Source organism: Alexandromys fortis, unplaced genomic scaffold (assembly GCF_014885135.2).
Source record: "Alexandromys fortis isolate MF-2015 unplaced genomic scaffold, M_Fortis_MF-2015_v1.1 scaffold_5, whole genome shotgun sequence".
Taxonomy (NCBI): Eukaryota; Metazoa; Chordata; class Mammalia; order Rodentia; family Cricetidae; genus Alexandromys; species Alexandromys fortis.
In genome coordinates, this window is record NW_026067924.1 from 23,423,388 (window position 1) to 23,447,467 (window position 24,080).

At 38.0% G+C, this 24,080-nt stretch overlaps 1 protein-coding gene across 7 annotated transcripts in view; it reads right to left on the reverse strand.

Moving 5' to 3' along the window:
- The window catches only part of Lyst (lysosomal trafficking regulator), a 162,745-nt gene that overhangs the window by 63,033 nt on the left and 75,632 nt on the right, over positions 1-24,080 (reverse strand). For 6 of the 7 annotated variants that reach the window (XM_050142448.1, XM_050142446.1, XM_050142449.1 and 3 more), the window contains 10 exons: positions 22,087-22,332; positions 19,664-19,837; positions 16,406-16,555; positions 15,394-15,531; positions 14,010-14,208; positions 11,649-11,780; positions 7,296-7,890; positions 5,844-6,021; positions 3,056-3,225; positions 1,618-1,848 (listed from right to left, as the gene is read on the reverse strand). In XM_050142448.1, the coding sequence (XP_049998405.1) occupies positions 1,618-1,848; positions 3,056-3,225; positions 5,844-6,021; positions 7,296-7,890; positions 11,649-11,780; positions 14,010-14,208; positions 15,394-15,531; positions 16,406-16,555; positions 19,664-19,837; positions 22,087-22,332 (2,213 nt within the window). Of the gene's footprint in view, positions 1-1,617; positions 1,849-3,055; positions 3,226-5,843; positions 6,022-7,295; positions 7,891-11,648; positions 11,781-14,009; positions 14,209-15,393; positions 15,532-16,401; positions 16,556-19,663; positions 19,838-22,086; positions 22,333-24,080 lie in introns of all 7 variants that reach the window. The other variant, XM_050142444.1, reaches the window with a different exon arrangement.

A 24,080-nucleotide genomic window follows, 5' to 3' on the forward strand; every position in this document is an offset into this window, starting at 1 on the left:
CAATACTTATTTATGCTTACCCTATGGTGAGCAATATACCCTGTACACTAGGAATGGTAAAAGACATTTTGAGTCCTGTCAAAAATACAGTCTTGCAGAGAACTAGATAAGTTAGGAGTGCATCAGATACAGCAGATAGAGATTAACACAAGATACTAAGGGAATACTCACACAGGTTCCTAGCCTACATGAAGGGTGAAGAATAAGGTGTAGTAACAAAACTAAGAGTTAGTCAGTTTGAATTGATTAATTCATTAATCTCTCTGCATTTCAGCTGTATAAATTCATTTTAGGGATTATAAGTTTAAAGTTATACTGAACTTGAATGAAGGATAATAAGCTTGAACATGTATTAATCACTTATAAACACACAATAAATATGAATCAGTTACTATGCCTACAAGTTTAACCTTGATCTACTCAGGTATATGACACAGGCTCAAATACTTTCTATATTTAGTTTTTTTCAAATTAAGTAAGGGTTAGAAATATAAGTTTCTTAGGGTCAATTAATACAGTATCACATAGGGACTATCAGGATGATTTATTTTTAGGAAGAACTATTTTCAGAACAAACCTATAGGCATCTTCCAATCTTTACCAATTTTTTTGCACTGCAATCAATACTAAATGTGCTGAGGAAATACAATACTTTGTGTTTTTACTTTTCATATGCACAAGCACATGAACCCTATATATAATAAGTGCCCAGTGAAAGCTGAACTTAGTGAGTATAAGGAGTCTATCTTTGCCCCAGACAATCACTGGATACAGATATGTTCTATACTCTGTGAAAATATGGACAACATTTAGTGCTTTGATGTACAATAAGATGGTGCATCTACAGATTCCTATTTTAAAATTATGCTAGTAAAATGGTAACTATATCAGACGTGGAGACATCAAAAATACAGAATCTAATTAAGAATTTACTTTTCAAAGCTCTTACTCAACTGGCAGGCAGGCCTTTGTAAGTGTCCTTTTGACTATTAGAAGTTAGCTTGTACTAGCAGTGCGAACATAGTATCATAAATTGACCACACATTCTCTGATGTTCCTGAGCTGCATGTGGATCAGTGAGTTATGTTGCTCTATCTGATCTATTCCTAGCTGGGGGGAGAGGAGGTTGAACTAGAGAGACTATAGTGGAAGCTTGATAAACATACCTGAGAGTAAACTTACTGTCTTTAATTCCAACTTACCGTCTTTAATTCTAAATGCTCAAAACCAAGTCATATAAGCAAACTATTCTTAATCAAACATTTCATCTTGGAAATGAAAACATGCCATCTCCAAGTTAACTTAATATTTTGGGAAAGAAATTCTTTGAAAGTATTACAAAACAAATCAACTCTTTTTTTTCTTTTGGTTTTTTGAGACAGGGTTTCTCTGTGTAGCTTTGGTACCTCTCCTGGAACTAACTCTTGTAGACAAGTATAGCCTCGAACTCACAGAGATCTGCCTGTCTTTGCCTCCCAAGTGCTGGAATTAAAGGCGTGCACCACCATTACCTGGCTAAAACAAATCAACTCTTTAAGGCAACATTCTAATGATCTTATCAGATGTAACTTTAATTAGATGTAATTTAAATTATCAGATGCAATTTAATAAACTTACTTCTTTTCTAATCCATTCAGGGCTGCTACTGTATTACACAACACATAGAGTAGACCATTATCCAACAACATGTCTGCTACCTTAGAACAAGAGTTTAAAACTTGAAGAAGAAGTAAGAGAGCATTATGCAAGAGTATATTGTCATAGAGAGAGGTCTCTATCAGTCCCAGTACTGGAATGATAGACCATTTTTGGAAAAGTTCCATGTGTTTCACCTCCTCCAGATCAAATCTGTAATAAATAATATACAGGGAAGAGCATGTTAGGAGCAGTCAGACACAAACTGGAAAAAAATGCTTGACACAAAGCTGTTTTTAACCTGATTTTAAAGTTATCAAAAAAGTGTTGGGAATAAGGATCTGTAATTTTGAAAAAAAAAAAAAGATTATAGTATCTAGTAAGGCAAAACCTAAGAAAAATGCATAAACATTCAGGTGAAATACACATACAATTTCATAACTTCAGTTGATTCATCTGCTGACAATCTTGTATTCAAAGAACATCTGCCATGTGGAACTATACAGTGTAAAGGAAAAAATTTACAAACTATCTTAGTGACAGTGAGCCACTAAGAATAGCTCAGTCCACATGAACAAATCTTTCATCCGTGACTTAATATCACTTGCTTCTGTGGTGGAGCAGAATTCTGAATATTTTGTATATTTTCCTTATTGACAAGTCAGTATGATGGTGTCTGCCCAAATTTCATTACAGGAGTGCTGTGAGACTACAATAAGATAATGCAGAATTGCTCTAAAAGAAAACAAAACAAAAAATTCATGCAAATGAAAATACTACTACAATTACCATGGCTGGGATTTAGCTCAGCAGTAGAGCACTTGCCTGGTATGCATAATAAGGTCCTGGGTTTGATCTCCAGCAATACACACATATGAATAAAATGACCACAGTAAATAATCTAAGTTCCCCAAGGTCTGAATTTGTCTACCACACTAAAATATATATATATATATATTTTCTCTATCAAACAGAAAAAAAATTGTGCCAAACTTTTAGTTTCAGCGGATTTTTTTCTTTATCTTTGCCTGTATTGTTAATCCTCAAACATTACACCAAAGTCAAATCTGAACAATCAGCACATCCAGAAATCCCATGGAAGACCTCTGAGGGGACTGAGGACGTCCTGTATGGGTCACAAATATCATATAATTGAGATTAAAGGGGCCACCTTTCTTTCAGGGTAGCTTTCTCATGATATGTCAAATCTTCTGTCACTTTTCACTTTCTACTGCAGTTTTTGTTTCCAGTTTCTAACTAGTGAATAAAACACTAAGAAAGATGTAAAAAGATTGTCATATATAAAATAATAAATTAATTCCCTGGAAAATGATTTATAGAATTTTTTCTGATGATCCCAAAGGATCACCTAGTTTTATATATAAGACAAAAGATCTCTTAGTTATGGCAGAGAACTCACTCTTCATCCAGGCCAATGTGTCGACCAAAGAACATTTCAGTGAAGCACTCCAACAATTCTTGAGTTCCCCGATGGAGATATAACTGGTTGGCTAGTAAGGAAAAGCCGCGGTTCTTCAGGAACTTGTCCCTTTGTTCTTTAGATGCTCTGTTAATATATGCATGTAACAGCTAAAGAAAAAATTAAGACCATTTAGACGTTAACATTTAATATGTATAAATCAGACTGTATATTATTCTTGTATTTGTATTACCTGCTACTCATATACATAGCCACATATAGAGAAAGTTAAAAGCCATGTCACGTGCATAGGGATTAACAGGCCACTCTGGGATGTTAGTGGTGACACTTTCTTGGGGATTTAATACTTCTTTGATGATGTTCTGTAGCTGAGCAAAGGACCTAGCAGTCTTCCGGGAGCCATGGTTGAATGTAAGCAGAAAATTTTGTCTAATTCAAAGTGAAAGAAACCAGTGCACTGAATTTTTCTTCATATCTGCACACACACACACACACACACACACACACAAACAGACACAAACAGACACACACACACACACACACACACACACACACACACAGACCTCTATTTCTAGACTTCTTGAGAGATCCTGAGCAAAAGCCTGAATTTCCATCTTAAGACTTCTTTCTTTTTCCTCCTCTTCCTTTCCTTCTTTCTTAACAAAAATCTCAGAAACTATACACACACACTCACAAACATACACATTCACAGAATTTTTAAACTTTATTTACTTATTTTGTATGAGGGAGGTGGAGTTGTGTGCCACGGTGCACATGTGGAAGTGAGAGAATAACATGTGTGAGTTGGTTCACTCCTACTGTGTAGGTCCTGGGGCTCAAACTCATGCTATTAGGCTTAGCGCTACCTTGCTACCCCTTATTTTTTTTAACTCCTTAAATACAACATGTGTAAAACTCAATTAATTACTTTTCCTTCTAAACCCACCTTTCCCACATTTACTAATTTAGATCAACCATAGAACCATCCCTCTAGATGATTTCAAAGCAAAACACCCTCTTGGCTTCTCTATTACTGATCCCCACATATAAAGATGAAGGTTTGTCTCATTCAAAAGTCTCTCAAATCTGAGTCCTCTGACTTGTATAATTTCAGGCCATGAGCTCCTGAGTTTTCTGCTACACTGAATTCACTGTCACAGTCATTTCCTCTCTGAAGGACTGTGCTGTCTGTAGCAAATCACTTGCTCTTCTCCCTCCTTTTCAGTCAGTCCCTCACAGTGGTGACAGGACGCTCCCCCAAAACACTTAATTTACCACCCTCCATAAAGACCTGACTAAGCCTACAGCCAACTATTAAAATGCATTTTTGGCATGAATCCTTCTTTACTTTCTCATAATACTGACTTGCTTTCCTCATGCCCCCATTCTTTATCAACACTGCCACAGAATTCCTGACATCATACTTAGCAGGCCAATGACTTTCTCCTAGTACAAGTAAGTGCACTGATGTGAGGACTTATTTATTATCCTTTATATTCCACATAGCAGTTTTATACTAGAACTGCAAGAAACTGAACAACACCTACATTCAGACAAATCAAAGAAAATGAGAATCTTTAAAAGAGATTTCAATATTTGTTAGCTTTTTAACCATTTTTAGCCATTCATATAGAACATTAATTTATTCGACAGTATATATTCAGTTTGTAACAAATATGGACAAATGTTGATGTTTACAGTTTATATCAACTTTAGAGATTAAAAATGAGTACACAGCCGGGCGGTGGTGACACACGCCTTTAATCCCAGCACTCGGGAGGCAGAGGCAGGCAGATCTCTGGGAGTTCGAGGCCAGCCTGGTCTACAGAGCTAGTTCTGGGACAGGCTCCAAAGCTACAGAGAAACCCTGTCTCAAAAAACCAAAAAAAAAAATGAGTACACAAATAAGAAAAAGGTGATATATATATATGAATAAAGAATATGACCAGAGGGAAGTAATTCTCTTATGATAATCAGGGAAGGCCTCTTTAAAAAGGAGACAGGTGAGCTGAGACTTAACTGTTCAAAAGTTGATACTATACTGCAGGAAAGATTTCCACTAAACTACATAATCCCTATAATTTTTGTAAAATGGATTTACTGTTAAGATTATGAATTTATTGGTAAACTGACTGTTACAAATCAATGTATAAAAAAAGACTTAAGATTGAACTGAATACTACATAAAATGCCAATATGAAATAACAAAATTATAGATTGTTATTTTTTTATTAAATTTATTTTATTTTGCTTTTTAATGTATATGGGTTCTTGTCTGCATGCGTGTTTATAGACTGTTTGTGTTCCTGGTGTCCACAGAGGCAAGGAAAAGGTGTCAGATACCCTAGAACTTGAGTTACAGATGGTTGTGAACCACTGTGTGGGTGCTGAGAATTGAACCTGGGACCTCTGTAAGATCAGCCCAGTGCTCTTAACCACTAAGCCATCTCTCTAGCCACGACAGTTCATTCTTTTTTTTTTTTTTTTTTTTTTTTTTTTTTTTTTTGGTTTTTTGAGACAGGGTTTCTCTGTAGCTTTTGGAGCCTGTCCTGGAACTAGCTCTGTAGACCAGGCTGGTCTCGAACTCACAGAGATCCAGTTCATTCTTCTTAAAAATAAAATAATTGTTTAGTATATATAAAGACTTAAAGTTCATTCTTCTTAAAAATAAAATAAGCTTTAAGTCTTTACATATACTAAACAATTTAAGTTATACATATATTTATTTTCCTGATGAAGGTATCATTTATGTAGTTTGTGCCCTTACTTTAATTACTCCTTGCTGGATAGCAGATGATGGGTGGTTAACAAGGACTAGAAGAGTATCTGCCTGAATAATCTTGTCCATCACATCTTCAAGCATAGCATCAGGCAGGATAAGAAGAACTCCACTTAAGAGTTCATATAGCCCACAGCAGATAGGTATCAAACAGTCTTCAGTGACACTGTGACAAAAACCAGAAAAGTCTTACTAAGCATCAGAAGGAATTCCACATGAAGAACACCCTAGGAACTACAATGAGAATCAACTTTAATATGCAAAACACATGCTCAGAAAGTTTAAAAGGGCTTCCTAATTTAAGCACGCTTAACCAACTTACCATTGTCTTTTAAGATAGATGTTTGGATGTTTTCCAGCAGATAGTAGACTAAAATGCAGTCGTCGCTGCCACATATGTTACTTAAACCATCTGAAGTTAACAATCCAAGTCAACAGCCCAGCATGGAGGCAGGAGGGGCTTATGAGTCTTACCCCTAACTGAGCATCTACTGACAGCTTATGTTCTGAGGGAGGGAGGGAAGGAGGGAGGGAGGGAGGGAAGGAGGAAGGGGCCCCTAGTAGGTTGACCACTCTCCAGTGAATGCCAACACATCGTGAGTACATAGGCAGCACAAACTGGAGTTAGTGGGTTAAAACAAAAACTACAAAAGAACATGGAAGGGTGAGGGTTAGAGAGTAAAGGGTGGATCTTGGAGGAGTTAGATGTATAAAATTTTCAAAGAATTAATAAAAATATATTAAAAAAAAAAATAAAGGTTCTTCATTCTCCCGGCTGCATTTCAAATGTCTCATGGGTGAACATTTAACTATCACTGAAAGTTTCATCACTCTGGACCCTGGACACGACCTAGGAACATCAATCTGATGATTTCTCTGAACTAAAAATTTTTGTTAATCTTGGGTCCCTGCCCTAGCCACGCCCACTCCCATGACCTCTGACCCGCCCATTGCCATCTTGGGACCCTCTCTCTCTTTCTGCTTCCTTAGCGTGCACACGCGTTTTCTCTGTCTCTCTCTTCTTTTATCTCTCCTCTCTCCTTTTATCTCTTTTCTCTGTCTTTCTTTCTCCCCCTTCCTTAATAAATACTTATGGCTATTTCCTGTGTTTACGTGTCTGTTACCTGCCGCCACCGTGGGCCAAGGAAGCGTGCCCTCCTGTAGCCGCCCTCTTGGCGGGCTCCCTCCGCCAGCCCACCTGGGGACCGTTTGTAGCCTCTCTCTCATCGTTTTTTAAGAATAACAATTTTTCTATCTAATAAACCACAAAAGAGATTTTTCTTGGTTACTTGGCTTTTGGGTGAGTTTAGAATTCAGTATTATCTAACAACAAATGAATGAGAAGGCATCTTTTAGCCTGGTATTAAGGTAATATGATCAGAAGTGGCACAATGAAGGCATTTCTAGTGCAGGGATTCTGAGGCAAGAAAACATGAGTACCTGTGAGCGCTTGCAGCTCGGTTGTAGTTTGCTTCATAAGCAGGAGAAAAGGCCAAGTTTGCCCAATCATCAGCATGCCTATCTACAAGGCTCGGCCACCTACTAGCAGCTGCAGATCCATTCTGAGAGGGAAATGCAAGTCCAAGGCTTGCAATAGTGCTGTGGCTTCGCTGGAAAGAGGCCAGTCCCTTGAGATGATCAGGTCGACGTGGGCAGGACTCATCACCAGGACTGTCATCATCTGATCTGGGTTCGGTTCCCAAGTCTCTGTGGTCTACTCTGGCCATGGGAAACCCCAGTGTTCCTCTGGAGACCCCATTAGCAGAGGCCTGGGCTGCAAGAAGTGTTGCAGACTCACAGCTACTGATGAATGCTTCCTCTTTGTTTGTTTTCAGTGTGTAGGGACTCCCTAAAGAATTCTGTTTCTCTGGGTGGGCATCCGCAACATTCAGTAATTTGTCAATACTACTGCCCAAACTTCCAAACAGTTTTTGTGCTTGTATTAGTGGTGAATATGTAGGAAATGCTGGTAGACTTCTAGATCGAACCATTTCGGCAGGCATCCGCTGTGGAATGATATTGGAAGAACTGGTTCCTAGTTAAGTATAGACAGAAAAATAGTACTTAAAAATCTATTAAACAGCACCACTTTTCTTCTGTAAGTTACAACCATGGAACAGACCACCTGCCTTGCACTATTAAAAAATCTATAAAGGGCAATTTCATAGACAAAAAGTACTTGAAATTCACACATGCCAAAACTACCTTTCTCTTCTTTTCCCTTCCTTTCCTTTTTTTCTTTTTAATTTTAGTTTTTGAGGTAGGCTTTCTCTGTAGCTTTGGAGCCTGTCCTGGAACTAGCTCTTGTAGACTAGACTGGCCTCGAACTGACAGAGATTCACCTGCCTCTGCCTCCCGAGTGCTGGGATTAAAGGCATGCGCCACCACCACCATGGCAAAAAAAACTATTTTTCTTTTAACTACATTTTGTTAAGCTTTCAAAAACATGTCTTTCCCTGTTTCTTAATGAAATACAATATTGATGGCATGGCTTAAAGTCATTAGGATTAATGGGTTCAGTTGCAGTGAATCAGAGTTATTTAATTTACTTAGGCCATCAGTCATAGGATATAACATGACAAAGAAGAAAGAGTTCAGGCTTTACGATAAGACATGATTGATTCAAATAAAAGTTATGTTAGTTCAGTGGCCATAGGTAAACCACTTTATTTCTACAGTGGTAGTTTCTGCAAATGTACGATGAATGTTCAGAATATCTACTCTGCAGGGTGCTTTTAAGGATGAAGAGAAGTCATGAGTGTGATGTACCTAATAGAGTGCCTGAGCTATAACAGGTGCTTAATAAAAGGTAGTACTTGTCATTACAAAAATGGCCCTCAGACTGGTCTCTTTCCTATTTCTGCAGTTACTTACTAATGAGAAGCAATCATCTCTCTTCATAGCACTCCAATTTAATAGTTCTAACACTATTTCAGGAGACCAGAAAAATCTTTTATGACAAGAGCAGAGGATAAAAGCACAGATTTCCCAATGTTTGACCATGAACTAGCAACAATGGAGCAGCAGCCCTAGTCCAATAGCTAATAATTCACACTCTCAGGCTCTGGCTGACACCTATTCTTCCAAAACACAGGAGAGAGTGTCAAACACAGTGTCTGAGTGAGATAATCAGGTGCTTGTATGCATGTTCAAGTTTTATAAGTGTGGTAGAGTACATAGCTCCTGAATGAATTGTTTTAGAGGCAAAGCTTTGTGCCAACAAAAGAGATACACAGCTTGGAACTCTTTCCTGGTAATTCTTGATTTTGGCTAGCAGGCTAAAGTTGCCAAAAGACTGTTCAAATAATCCAGTAAAGAAGTAGGGTATGACTATATTTGAAAATGTTTCACACTGATAGAATTTAAAAAAAAAACAATTCCTAACAAAATACTAGATGAAGCTAATTAAAACATGGCCTTAAAATATTATAATAAATGACCATAAAATGAACTAGAAAATAACTGAAATGCTTTGGAAAATAAGCACAATTGGAAATTAACATCTATATACCTTGTTATTCTTTTCCAAAAATCTACTTTGCCTTCAAGACTTAATAGTTGTTTGTAGTAGAGCTACAGAAGAAGACAAAGCTGTCCTGACAATAAGAGCCATAGCCAGTACGAAGAAGACAGCTGCTGGGAAAGGAAAACATGTAGGGCTAATTCATAACCAGGAAATCTACACTTATTGTATTTTCTATAAAAAAACAGGGATAGTCTGTTAAAAGTAATTACGAAGACATAAAATTACTATGAACTTGAAGACTTAAGTAGTCATTCTATGGAGAGTGAAATGGGAATAAATTCTGAGCACACAATTAATGATGAGGCAAGCATTTAAAGCTTACTCTGGTGTTTGGCAGAGAAGCTGGTTGGCTGGGAGCCATAGTTGAGTTTTTCAAGTCAACAGCTACAGGCTAAGACACCGAAGATAGCATTAAGGAAACTGCTGCAGTTTCTGACTAACGGGAACTAGGCTGCACAAAAATGCAGTAGAAGTACAGGGAACTGGGGCAATGTCACAGGAGACAGAGACGGGAGGCTGTTAGAGCAGTTCAAAAGGATGACTGCCTCCTCTTCTAGCTACCAGAAACTCCCAGAGGATGCTGTTTCTATGAAGTGGGAGTCTCCTCTGCATACTATGAATATGATCGGTGAATAAAGAAACTGCCTTGGCCTGTTGATAGGGCAGGGTAGAGCAAGGTGGGAAAAACTAAATGGAATGCTGGGAGAAAAAAGGCAGAGTAAGAGAAGCCTGCTGGAGCCAGGAGGAATTTTACCCAGTAAGCCACAGCGTGGCAATACAAAGATTACAAGAAATGGGTTAAATTAAGATGTAAGAGTTAGCCAATAAGAAGCTAGTGCTAATGGGAAAAGCCATGATTTAATTAATACAGTTTCTGTGTGGTTATTTCGGGAGTCTGGGCGGACAGGAAAACAAACAAGTGGCCTCCTACAACATTTCTAGATGAAGGGCTACAGCTGCTTTAAAAATTCTGTTCAAAAGACCTAGAAAAAACAAGGGTACAACTGCATCCGAAATTAAGAGTAATGTAGGCAACTGAAAATCGACGTCCCAGACAGAATGGTGCAGAGCACTAGAGCTCTAGAAATGCTTGGAAGCCGTCATAATCAGGTCATATTGAAGAGAGATACTAACAGTGTTGGAGAACAACCCACATTGGGTGCCATTTTTAGGAGATCAGCCTTGACAAAAATAACTCTTGCCAGGGTAGGGGCATGGAGATTAGAAAAATAGTAAAGAGGACAAATAAAACAATAAAACAGAAAACATGAGACAGTACCGGGAGGAAGTTCCAGTGAATACTGAAATCAACTGTGTTTAATTTTTCATATGCTTTTATACCCCAAAAGGGTATATACAAAAGGGGGAAGAAGGCAACAAAAGACTTCTTTAACATGATACAAAGGACAACTTGAACAGTTAATTGCTTCAACACTTTGAGACATCAAGTCATTAGTATTCTGTTGATTAGGCTGTGTCCTGAAAGCAGTGACTCCCCAGGTAACCTCCTATTACAAAAGAAGGATCAAAAGTATGCTTGCATATCCTGGTCATCTGTCAGGGTGGGGTGGGTCTACCTGTACGGGCCATCTTAATATCAAAAGAACCAAGTAACCACATCCTGAATCAGGATATATAGTTTTGATTGCTGTCGTCAATCTTGAGTAACCTCCAAATTCTCTGACCATCAGACAAGGTGGAAATAGGTACACATTTTTGGGCCTCCACATAACAGAGGGGGCAGTGAACCTAACAAGTGAGCTAGCTATCTGGCAAAGAGAGAACAAGACAACCAATATATTTGAGGAAAATTGGAAAGCAAATCAGAAGCTTAATGAAATACAAATGATTATGGTAAGAGGACATACAATGCAATGGTAAGACAACATGAACCTCATCTATTTTGGGGTCCTCCAGAGACCTGCACTAGGTATGTTGTTAGACTGAGTGTAAAGTACTGATACCAGAGGTTGGAAAGTGGATTTTTTAAAATTTTATTTTGTCTAAATCTCACCCCAACCCCTGCAACTCCTTCTAGGTCCCTTCTCCCATATTCCCCATTCATTCCCAAGCTGTGTGTGTGCGCACGTGTTTACACAAAATGTACTAAGTCCCATCAGTTTTGCCAAATAAAACTAAATTCATTAACCATACTTTGGCTGGATATTGGGTTATAGCATACTGCTACAACATGCACATATTGACTGTTCATGAATAGTCATAACTGAGGTAAAAATGATCTGCAGTTTAATCTTAGCTATTATTACCTTCAGCCGGTGATGCAGTAAAGGCAGATGGGCTTATTACCAGAAATCCAGGGCTGGGAAAAGATTGCCCTCCACTGCTAGAATGCCGCAGGTACATGATTGACTGTACTTTCTCTTGAAAGATCTTGCCATCTGGAATTGGTTTTGAGACAGGAAAATTTAAAATAGGATAAAACAAAAATAACCTCTAAACATAAGTCATTAAACATGAGTTTTGGCAAAAAAAATGTTCAAAGAGAAACAAATAAGGTCTGATTCATACTGTCAAATGTAGTATGTAAGGATTCATTCTACAATTTCTCACTATGGATTCTGTGGCTGTTGACTACATAGTCTACATTAACTTCTACATTCTCTGAACTCCAAGTGTATTAACAGTTACTTCTGAAGTTTCACATTTTACTGTTGGGAGCAGTGAGACCCCAGATCCTGAATTTCTTGTAATCCCCTGATCTGAGTGCCTACAGCTGCTCTGAGCACGAGACCTTCAGGAGTTCCTGATGGCAGGAGAGTGGTTTCTGGTGGGTTTGGCTGGGGCATGGCTATCTCTATATAATCTGCCCCTGATCACAATAAAGGGGCATTCTTGGGGAATTCAAGGATGACCAGTGTCGCTGTCTGTGTGTGTGCGTTTGTGTATTTTAACCTCCAGCCCCTTGCCCGAAAGCTCGCGAACTGGGTGCCAGCGCACAGAGCACAGACATGGGGGTGAGGTGCGCGGCATTTTACCTTTCATGTAGAACTGTGATCTCTCCAAATAAACTACTTATTCCTTAAATAAGGGCTGTATCATATGCCTATATATTTGATTTATTTTTATTTGAATTTATGTGTATGTGTGTGTGTGTGTGTGCCTGCCACATGTTTATCTGGTGCTTCCAAATTTCAGAAGAAGGTATCAGATCCCCTGGAGCTAGTGTTATAGGCAGTAGTGGGTTCTAGAAACTGAACTTAGGTCGTCTGGAAGAGCAGCAAGTCTTCTTAGCCACTAAGCCATCTCTCCAACCCTTGTCTTTTATTTTTATGAATCTCCTTCGGTGTATGATATGAATCCTAAGTAATACTCTCAGTTTAACCATCCTTTTTAGCTTCAGACTTTGAAATTTTCCGCCCTGGCTTTTTAAATGCACCATAAACACACAACTACCTTATCTTTCTGCTCTTATTCACATTTTTTGTTTGTTCTCTGGGTACTGTGGAGAATTTCCCACTCATCCCCTGTGGAGAGTTGGAATTACCTGTACACCTGTTATCCTTCACCCATGTCAAGTCAGTCACTTAATTCTCTCAATCCATTCAATCATCTCCCCACTGGATTAGTATCATAGCTTTCTAAGTCATAATTGGTAAATGTCTTATCTATCCTAAGATCTTTGGAGTACCAGAATTCTGACAAATATCAGCATGACTTAACACACCCCAGAGGTTTCCTGATACCTTAATACCTTAGATAAAGCTCAAGCTTCTTGTTTTTAAGAACCTCGATGTCTACTAGGCCTCTCTAATTGTGCCTCCCAGTTGGGACTACTATTGTTGTAATGAAACACCATGACCAAAGAAACTTGGGGAGGAAAGGGTTTATCTAGCTTATATTTCCATACCGCTGTTCATTACCGAAGGAAGTCAGGACAGGAACTCAAGCAGGACAGGAACCTGGAAGCAGGAGCTAATGCAGAGACGATGGAGGCGTGCTGCTTACTGTCTTGCCATATGTAGCTTGCTCAGCCTGCTTTCTTATAGAACCCAGGGTCACCAACCAGGGATGGTACCACCCACAATGGGCTGAGCCCTCCCCCATCAACCACGAATTTAAGAAAATGACCCAAAAGCCTAAAGCAGGATCTTCTGCTAAGTCACCCTGCTGCTGGCTACAGTGGGATCTTATGGAAACATTTTCTCAATTGAGGTTCCTTCCTCTCTGATGACTCTAATTCATGTCATTGACATAAAAACCAACCAGCATAATTTGTCTCTTACTTTTAGCAACACCAGTCTCCAGGTTCCTTGCATCCACATTTTGATTTATTACCTAGCTCTTTCATAGTTTTACCCTCACTTACTTTCTTACCAAACTTTATCTCTGTATTTTAAAGAAGCTGGCTAGGTTACTACTATTAATTGTTCTTTTCTGAATACATGCCTCTTCCCTCTTCTTGGTATTCAAACTTCCTGGAGGCAGAAACCAATTTGCTTTATCCTGTAACTCACTGTTTTCTATCCCCAAGATACAATTACATTTACAATTACAAATACAAGATACATTTCCAGCACAGGGAAACCATTCAGTGAATATCAAAATAAATGTGGGTCAGCAGGAAAAAGAGAACGGAAACAGTAAGACCCAACAATGACCATACTCACCTATGTGCAAAGAGAAGTAAAAGTTTGTGGGGTTGTGACAAACGTAAGTATTAGTGGGAGGGTGTACAGCTAACAGGAAATTGAAAATAATTGTCAATAATTCCAAATCTGGAGGAGATCCAAGGACTTCAGCAATGATTTTCACAAACGATCTACAAACCTCTCGGGGCATGGATGTAAGCTGTCCTTCTCTGTGTTCCTGAAAAAAATAAAAGTCAAACACTTTTTTATACTTAGAAAACTGTCAAATACTATTTTTTATTTAAGCAAGATGGTCTTTTAAAAATCATTATAATTGTCATTATTATTAGTGTAGGGGGAATGGTGCATATGTAGAGGTCAGAAGACAACTTTGTGGATAATTCTCTCCTTCTACCTTTACATGGGTTCTGGGGATCAAATTCAGGTGACCAGGCCTACATGGCCAGCACCCTACCTGCTGAATCATCTCACTGATACTGTTTTTAAGATAGAATTTTGTTGGTTTACTACTCTAGTATGACCATAGTTACTATTAAATTGAGGCACTACTTCTCAATTCAAGTAATCTTGCCATTAAGAATTCATTAAAAGTGATGGCAATTTAATTCTAGTCCTCTTAATTTAATTAAGAGAGTCAAGTTACACTGGCAAACTCACAAGCATGGACTCAAAAGTTTTGTGGCTAGAGAGGGGGAAAGAATACCAGGGGTTTAGTGGCCTAAGAGGCTGGCATGTCATCAGATCACACATGTCAGCGTATCTGAATTTTAGCCCAACTATACTGTGAAGGTGTCAGGCTATAAAAGCAAAGGCACTAGTCTCCTGAAGTAATAATAAAAATCCCATAGATCCCACCTTATCTGGGCTTTTCTCACTTGACAAGACCAAAACCTTGGGAAATAGCTCAATATACCAACCAAGAAGAGAAAAGGACATTTGTAAAGGCAGATCACAGCACAGACATAGAAACATAAGCTAGTGTCACCTTTAACATAATATTTTGGATATATTACAATGTTGCTAGTTAACATATAAAAATTTTATAAATACAATAAATTGTATTTATTAAAAGCGTACATACATATGTGTGAGTTGATATTTAAAGGCTATATAATGAGTTAGGGATCACTAAATGTTGATGTTCAAGAACCACAAATTATTATATTCCAACACAAAGAAACATATAGAAATTTACTAGTTGTTCTTTTGTAGTTTGAGTTAGACAAGATGACAGTGTAAAGATCAGGAGGCAAGAGCTGAAAGAAAACAGGCTTGCAGAGTAGTAAGACAAAAGACAGAAAAAAACCCCATTGGCAGGCCTGTGACATCTTGATGTGCACAGCAGTGGGTTAGTAAACAGAAGCAACTGCAGGAGATATCTCGGCAGATACATGAAAAGTACCTGTAAAACCTGACAAGTCAGTAGGAAGTGATGAACTACGTGGGCGTTCAGCAACTGCTTAATATTAAACTGCTGCTGCTGGTGCTCTGCCCGGATGAGGACTTCCAGAGCTGCTAGCAGAGTCTCCCACACACCTTGCTGAGAAAATAAACATGCACCAATTAGCACAGTTATGGAAAACATGCTGAGGGCCTCTTAGAAGATTCAAAACATAACTACTTAACACTGCATACTCTATATTAAAGATTAAATTTGTTGGGGTTGGGGCATGCACGTCTTAAAATTTATTCCTTTCAGATTATCATTACCTCAGGCAGTTCAAAACTCCACAAAGTGAACAAGTCTCCAGATTTACATTTATAATTAACATTATAATTTATATATTTATAAGTTTATAAATGTATACATTTATAATTACATTGAAGCAGCAAAACCATTCTCTCCTCCAAAATAGTGATTGTTTTTTAAAATATTTTTGTTAATTCTTTAATAATTTCATACATTCAATGTATTTTGATCTTATTCACACTCCTTCCTCAATTCCTTTCAGACACACCTCACCCCTCCTTCCAACTTCATGCCCTTTAAAAATCATCTTCAGGGCACCATAGCATACACTCACACTGAAGTAATCCTCAACCTTAGAAGAATAAGAATTCTGTATGAATTCTGAGGGCATTATACTAATCTAACCATAAAGAAACAAATACAAATAAAAACAAATTAATGATTCCATTTATATGAGGTAATTAAGAGTAGTTAGTATCAAAGACCCCCAAATACCAAGGCAGTTGTGAGCACTAAAGGGGAAAGGCAAAGAAGTTTGAGGGGTATAGTTTTGTTTTTATAATATGAAAAAAATTATGAAGGTAAATATTGGTGATGGCTGTACCACATTTGCATACAAGTAATGCTTCTGAACAACAAACTTAAAATGATCGGGATAAGCAAACTGAATGCTATATGTACTTTCCCACGATACACAGATGAAATAAAAGTACACATCACATGCCTCTGCCTTGTTCCATATCTTCCAGTCGAGCAACAGTTCCTGCAACAGCTTAACATCTTGAATTATAGCGTGAGACTCGACATCCAATTTGAACTCTCCATGCTCATTGATGTGGATAACTTCTTCACCACAGCAACCTTCAAGAAGGGCCTATATAAAATTAGCATTGATGTCACAGACAGTAATAACTGGATAACCAAATAACTCACTAGAAATATCAGCAGTCATAGCATCAAACTTAAAGGAAAACGAGTAAAGAATTAAACATTTCTCCAAGTATCTATTTTATAAAACAATTCAACTTAGTGACAAATCATGAATTTTCAAACAGTTAAGATTATCTGATTTTCAACACAGGGTAAACCACCTACAACTCATTTTTAGTCTTCCTTTTCTTGCAGTAGTAGGGATGGGCCCTGGGATTTGTACATTACAGACAAGCACTCTATCATGGAGCAAAACCCCAGCCCTTGATTTATTCTTGTTGCTCTGAATTCAAGTTCCAGTGTAAATTTACATATTTTAGACTGCTTAATCCTCCCGATAACCTCATCAGATACAAATGATATAAAAGATTGAGGAAGCTAAGGCTCACATAGGTAGTAAATTTCACCAGTGGATTTTAAGGATTTTTAATTTTTTTTTAATTTAGTGTGTTCTATGTATGTGTGTGTGTGGGGGGGTGCCTGAGTGCAACTGCCTTAGAGACCACAAGAGGGCAAGCTTATTAACAGGAAAAAAATTTATACCTGTACTACAAATCTGTTCAAAAGTCCAGGGCTCAGAAGTTTATAGGGGGAAGATACAATTGTTGTTATGTTAAATGGTCATGTTATCAAACTGTCTTCTAAGTACTTATGTTTATATCCAAAGATTTCCTTTGCTTTCAATCATTATAACTAGTCAAAGTGATAAGAACAAATGAATATGACTGTTCAGCCCTGAGTAGGATATTTCTATCCACCTCCCTGCTTCCAAGAATCAGGGAGCATCAAAGAATGGAAGAGCTGGAGAATGGGGGGGGGGAGCGCTGGAAGTGCTATCTTCTGGACATGACAAGGCTTTGACACACAGAAACTCACAGCAGGCTGCACAAAATCAAGCCATTCAAAAGTCCAGCATGGATAAGGTAGGGGCTCACGAGCGGCCACCGCCACCAGCACCACCACCTAGTTGAGGAGCTTTTGGCAATTGATGGCTGCTGAGGAAAGAATGTAATTTTCTTCAGGGTGTATGTGTTGGTAGGTTGCCCACCCTTCAGTAGATGACCTCACACCCATGTGCATACAGGTAGTACTAATTGGATCCACTAGGTTAGAGGTTTTTTTAAAGAGCAAAAGATGAGAGGCCATACTTGTCAGAAACCAAGGTAAGCTGCTTGCAGACCTTTTCCCCTCTCTTGTTACCCCAGACCCAGTTCCCCAGTTTCACCTCTAGAGCTGCAGCCCCCACCCCCAACCTACATCTCCTGTGGATTCCCATAGACCACCCCTTCTAACTTCCCTTCCCCCAATTCATTACAGCATTCCAGCCTCCAATACCAGCAGGTATTCCTCATGAACACACTAGTTGAATGGGCCAGAAAAACAGGAAGCACACAGCTATCAAACTCTCAGAAAATCCAGAGAGGAACAGAAACCAAGGAACAACACACCCACCCAACCAAGACAAATCAAGAAATCAGCACCATCCCCAAACCCAGATGCCAAGACACCAGTGTGAAAACATAACCAACAACAGCCAGGACAATATATCTCAGCAGATGGGAAGAGATGCAGAGCCCCACAGTCAGACAGAGTCTAAATTGGAGGTCTCTATCATCAAATCCCTCTTCTCAGAGGTCAGGGAATTCAAAGGAAGAGTAAGCTGAAAGAGTTTAAGAGCCAGAGAAAATAGAGGAACCCAAGGATCAAGGCTCTCTGAATCTGGCTTATTTGATTCTAAGCAAGGTGCTTATGAGTGCTCACAGAGCTCACTGAAGCAGTAAGCACAGATGCTTACAAGGGTGTGTACCAGGTCCTCTGTGTGTGTGTGTGTGTGTGTATATATATAAAGTATAATTAATATATATATATATTAATTATACTTTTAGTTTAGTATTTTTATGGGACTTTTGACTGTGAGAACAAGAGGATCTCAGACTCTGTGTCTGCTCTTGGGAGTCTTCCTACTGTTGGGTTGCCATGTCCAACTATGATATGATAGTTTTTGTTTCATCTCATTATATTTTATTTTGTCATGTTTGGTTGTCATCTTAGAAATGTTCTTTTCTTATGAGACAGAAAGGGAGAATCTGGAAGGGAGGGGAGATGGAAAAGAACTAGGAGGAGTAGAGAGAGGGGACTATAATCAGGATATATTATATGAGAAAAGAGTCTATTTTCAATAAAAGAAAATATGAAGAAGGAGAAGAAAAGAGTAAGAGGATATGAAGTTGGGAGGAGGTCTTATTGGGAAGGGGCCCAGGAGAGTTGGAGGTAAGAAGTGGGGAGAAGATATGATCAAAATATATTATGTACATGCATGAAATTTTCAAATAACAAATAAAATACTATATGACAAAAACTAAACGCCAGAGCTGGAAAAATGGCTCAATTGATAAAGCATTTGCCTCACAAGCATGAGTACTTGACTTCAACAACTCTTGTGAGAGTTAGAGCCATGCCCACCGGGAGCAGCACTAAGGCAAGGCAGAGACCAGGGGATTTAGCCAAGCTGAAATGATGAACTTCAGATTCACTGTGAGAGTCCTGCCTCAAAAAATAAAGGTGGAGAGCTAGAGAAAGACACCTGACATTAACCTCTGCCCTCCGTGAACATGCACACGCACCTGTTTGTGCATTCATGTATGTGCACACACTAACAAGTACATACATATCATAAGCCCTCAAACACGACAAATAACAACAACAAATCCTAACACGGCCTGACTGCAGTAGTGTATCTTTGGAGAAATGGACACGTGGGAGTGAGATTAACAACTACATTAGCCCACAGAACACAGGGGTAGGCTTGGAGTACACTTGTGGTCTATTTAGAGCTAAACTTCTTATAGTTTATTTTCCTTTCCAAAAGTCTTTAGAAAAAAAGAAAAATATAAGTATTCTGGAAAGAATCAGAAGACTACCTTGGTTTCAGTACATAAATATTAGTGAGTTTCCTTCATTTACTAGCAACATAAAATGCTTATGGGAGATTTTGACAACCGGTGAGTGTCACTGTATAGAAACAGCAAGAACAAACTTTGTGAGGTCATACCTTCAAAACGTGAAAGCCAACAATGCATTTCTGCTTGACCAACACTTGATGAATCATAGAAAGTCCATTGCAGTTTTCTAGCTCGTGTGCTCTCTGCTGGCTATACTTAATCAGAGATAATATAACCCGCAGTGCTAATGCTTGAGTTTCTTCACAGCCACTGAGTTCAACAACCTGAAAACAAAAGTTGATGCTTTTCTCTTGATCTGTTAATTGTAAAACTTTAATGTGTGTGATTATCTATAATAATGTCAAGCTATTTTTAATGCTTACACTATAACTAAGAATTATAAATAAGTAAAACTGAAAAAAATCACAAATCTCATTCTTTTTCATCTGTCAAAATACTAAAATGAGCAAAGGTAACACTGACATAAAGATCAGTAGCATCTTATACTTAGTAATCTGAAGCAGGATCACAGAACTTGAGTTTCCATGGTCAATCATGAAACAGGCTAAAAATGATTGCTAGGGGGAGGGCCATAAAGAAGCAAAGGATGCAATGTACCCATGAGAGCTCTTGTCTAACATAAAGACAAGGGAAAAAATAAAAGCCACATATTGTGCCTAGCACTACAGTTCAATTAATGTCTCTGATACCTCAGACATTTAAGTACCAGGCATGAGAAACCATGTCTCAAAAATAAAAACAAAAACAAAAAAGCCCAGTGCTGGTGGGGCACACCTTTAATCCCAGCCCTTGGGAGGCAGAGGCAGGCGGATCTCTTTGAGTTCAACGCCAGCCTGATCTACAGAGTGAGTTCCAGGACAGCCAGGGCTACATGAAGAAAATCTGTCTCAAAAAAACAAAACAGAATCCAAAACAAACAAACATACAAAAAACACTAGGCATGACTATCATGATAAAAGTAAAAAAATAGGACTTAGATTTCAACTGCATATATATTAGGATCTTACACAGTACCCACTTCTGATTCCTCTGCTGGCTTAAGAAAGGCTATACTGAGAAGCTAACCTTTCAGAAAGCCAGACTCTGCCTAGAAAACAGGGATAAGGGGGAATGAGCACAGGGCACATCTAGAAGGGCACAGGCCTACACTGGAATGCATAAAGAAGGTACATGTTCCTGTTGGGCAGGAAATTAGGCTGGAAGAAAGGCTGCGCATGTAAGACTTTCAGGGAAAATACATTTTTATCTTTATAGGAAGCAGAAGGATACTGGACACAATTTCTAAATTTTAAATGTGAAAAACTCTAAAAGTCTACTAGCAAGATGATAAATGTATGTAAATACAAATTAAATCTTTTTTTAGGATCCAATTATATTTACCATCTGGATAAAACAAGAAAAATCAAGGACACACATTTTGAAATTATAATGTAAAAAGAGATCACAAAATATTGATTAGGAGTTAAATGAAAGTTTTACTTTTGAAATATTAATGGAAAATCTATTCAACTAGATACTAGATAGGAGAAAAGCAGTGTGAGCATGGCAAGTCAAGGATACACACTAAGGTAGGTAAGACTAGCAAGATTTAAAAAACCAAACAAACTCTAACAACAGCAAATGCTGATATATGTTACTGCAAAATTTAGATTAAGTGGCCCTATTAAAGGAATCAAGCTAGATATGCACATGCTGAGAAAATCTGACATTCTAAAGATAAAGGAAGATCAAAGTTGCTTTAATTAAATAGGAACACAAATGTGAGGAAGTAGAAATTATGTGATAAAAATGAGGTTATTTGTGCCCACATTGTGCTTTTCAGCAATTCTAAAAATAGAAAGAATGAAATTATGAACTGCTCATTATCAGGAAAAATATTCTTCCTGCCTATAAGTAGCTAAAGAGAAAAATAAATGATTTATTCTAAAATGGAATCAAAGTTTTTCTCTATCTCTCTTTCATCTTGAAAAAGAAGAAAACATGTTTTGGGGCTGCAGAGATGGCTCAACAGTTCAAAGACCTTCCTGCTTTTCCAGAGGACCTGAGTTTGGTTCCTAGCACCCATATCAGGTGACTCACGACTGCATGCACCTACAGCCCTGGGACTCCAATGCTCTTCTCTGGCCTCTATCAGCATCTACACATATGTGTGAATACACATACATAAACACATACACATAGTGAAAAATCATTTTTACAAAAAACCTTTCACATTATTAGAATAGCATATATATTTTTTCCAAAGACAATTTTAAATCACATATATTTAACATTTACTTGTTCCAACTATAATTGTAGATAATAAAAAACTTCTAAAATCTTTATGAATTAAAATTAATCGTTACTCATTCTTGGCAGAAAGCATGCTATCATTAGTAACATGTGATTAATTTTTTGTCTTAAAGTTTTACATAGTGGAGTACAGCTGTTTTGATATTCTACAAGAAGCCCTTCAACTTATCAATAAAAGAGAGGGGCTTCTTTCTGAGAAAGCTATAATTAAGATTCTTACCCTAGCAAAGAGAAAAACAAATACACCAGCCCCACCAATCTCATGCAGAATGCCCTGGATGGTTTTACATTCCGTAGGCTGCAGGCTTTTGAGTTGGGAAGATTCTAGCAAGATGCTCTGGGCTTCCTTTGAGCTGAAGGGTCTCTGGGAGAGCTGAGTTTTCACTTGACCCTTGAGTCGGATCACGGGCTCATAGATGGTGTACTGAGCAGGACAGTAAGCTGTATAAACAACTGAAAGACTTTCCTAAAACACAAACATTTTCCTTTAGTGACAAATTTTAAAATGTAAGCTATCAACTAGTAAATAAGTATTTCAACACAAAAATATGCTTAACTAATTTTAATTGTTAAAAAGAGAGTCACCATACTAAACAAAGATGGACAGGGAAGCTTAGCTTCTTCCTACAACAGAAATGACAAGCTAATCAAGCTGTGACCAACAACATGAAGTATAGCTAAGGATTTTAGCTTTGATACATTCAGAATAAATATGAGATTAAAATATAAAACACTACTTACAACTAAATCTTCTCATTATTCAGAGAATACTTTATTAGTTCTATAATCAGACCCACATAGATAAGACCTTACATATTTAATACAGGAGAGCTAAGTCTTCTGTTACATTCGGCTTACTTTTAGCACTGTTTTAGCTCTTAGAAACGTGAGAACTCTGGGTAACTTACCCCAAGTTTTTGTTTTGGATTTGCTCACAGATTGCCTTCTTAGTTAAAAGTATCTAGGGAGAGGAAAGGCTGTAGGAGTTAGGGGAGATGGAGGATGCCACGAGAACATGGCCCACCAAATCAACTAAGCAGGCTCACATTGGCTCACAGAGACAGAAACATGGGTCTATACCATGTGCCCTGCATATATATTATGGCTGTTAGCTTGGTGTTCTTGTGGGACCTAAGAGAGGGAGCAGTGAATCTCTGACTCTTTGCTTGTTCCTCAGACTTTTTTCCTCCTGTTGGATTGCCTTGTCCAGCCTCCATATGAGGGCGTTCACCTTGTATTACTGTATCTTGTTTTATCCTGTCTGGCTATTGTCTCTTATAGGCTGCTCTTTTCAGAAGAGGAAACCGAGGGGCAGTGGATCTGGGTACGAAGGGAGGTAGAAGGTGGCTAGGAGGAGTAGATGGAGGAGAAAATGTAGTTGGGATATACTATATGAGAGAAGAAGCTATTTTTAATTTAAAAAAAAGTGTCTCTGAATAGTTTTTTTTCAGTTAGAACTAATTTTCACACTGTCAGCATAAGAAAACAAAATTAAGTCAAAATTTCAATATTTCTCCTTAGAGATAGTAGTTCAGCCAGCACGGGTCCATGTCAAACTCCTCAGAGCTACACCTCAAAGAAGTCAGAGAGGATCCTGAGCTTTGGTCACTTACAAGAAGTCACAGAAGTTTAAGTAGTCTCATTAAGCATAGCACATATCTTATCTATATACAGATTAAGCCAACTATAGCTGACTGGTGCTATTAACAAAAATCTCCACCAGTAGCTCCTGAACTATGTAATAGTAAGGCAAAATAAAAGAATGTGAAAAAACAATAGAGAAAAATTAGCACTACTTTGAAGGCAAAATTCCCACTTTAGACTTACATTAAAGGGTAGTTATCTAAGCCCTGAATATATGCAATTATTTTTTATTTTGTGTCTGTGCACATGTACATGTTACAACATGCATATGGTTTTCCTTCTACCTTTACATGGGTTCCAGGGCTCCAGCCCAGGTCACCAGACTTGCACAATATGCCTCTTTACTCACTGAACCATTTCTTGGTCCCCCAAAACATGCAATTCAACTAATATTATAAGTGAGTCATTGTATTTATTTCTAAGTATGAAAAAGAATGGAATGTTTGTTTTTTTTTTTTAAAAAAAAGAGAGTATGTCAGGCTAAAAGTGGTAAATTTTCAATATATCATACACATTTTTCTTGAAAGATTATTAGGTATAAAATATAAAATAAACTAATAGAATTGATAT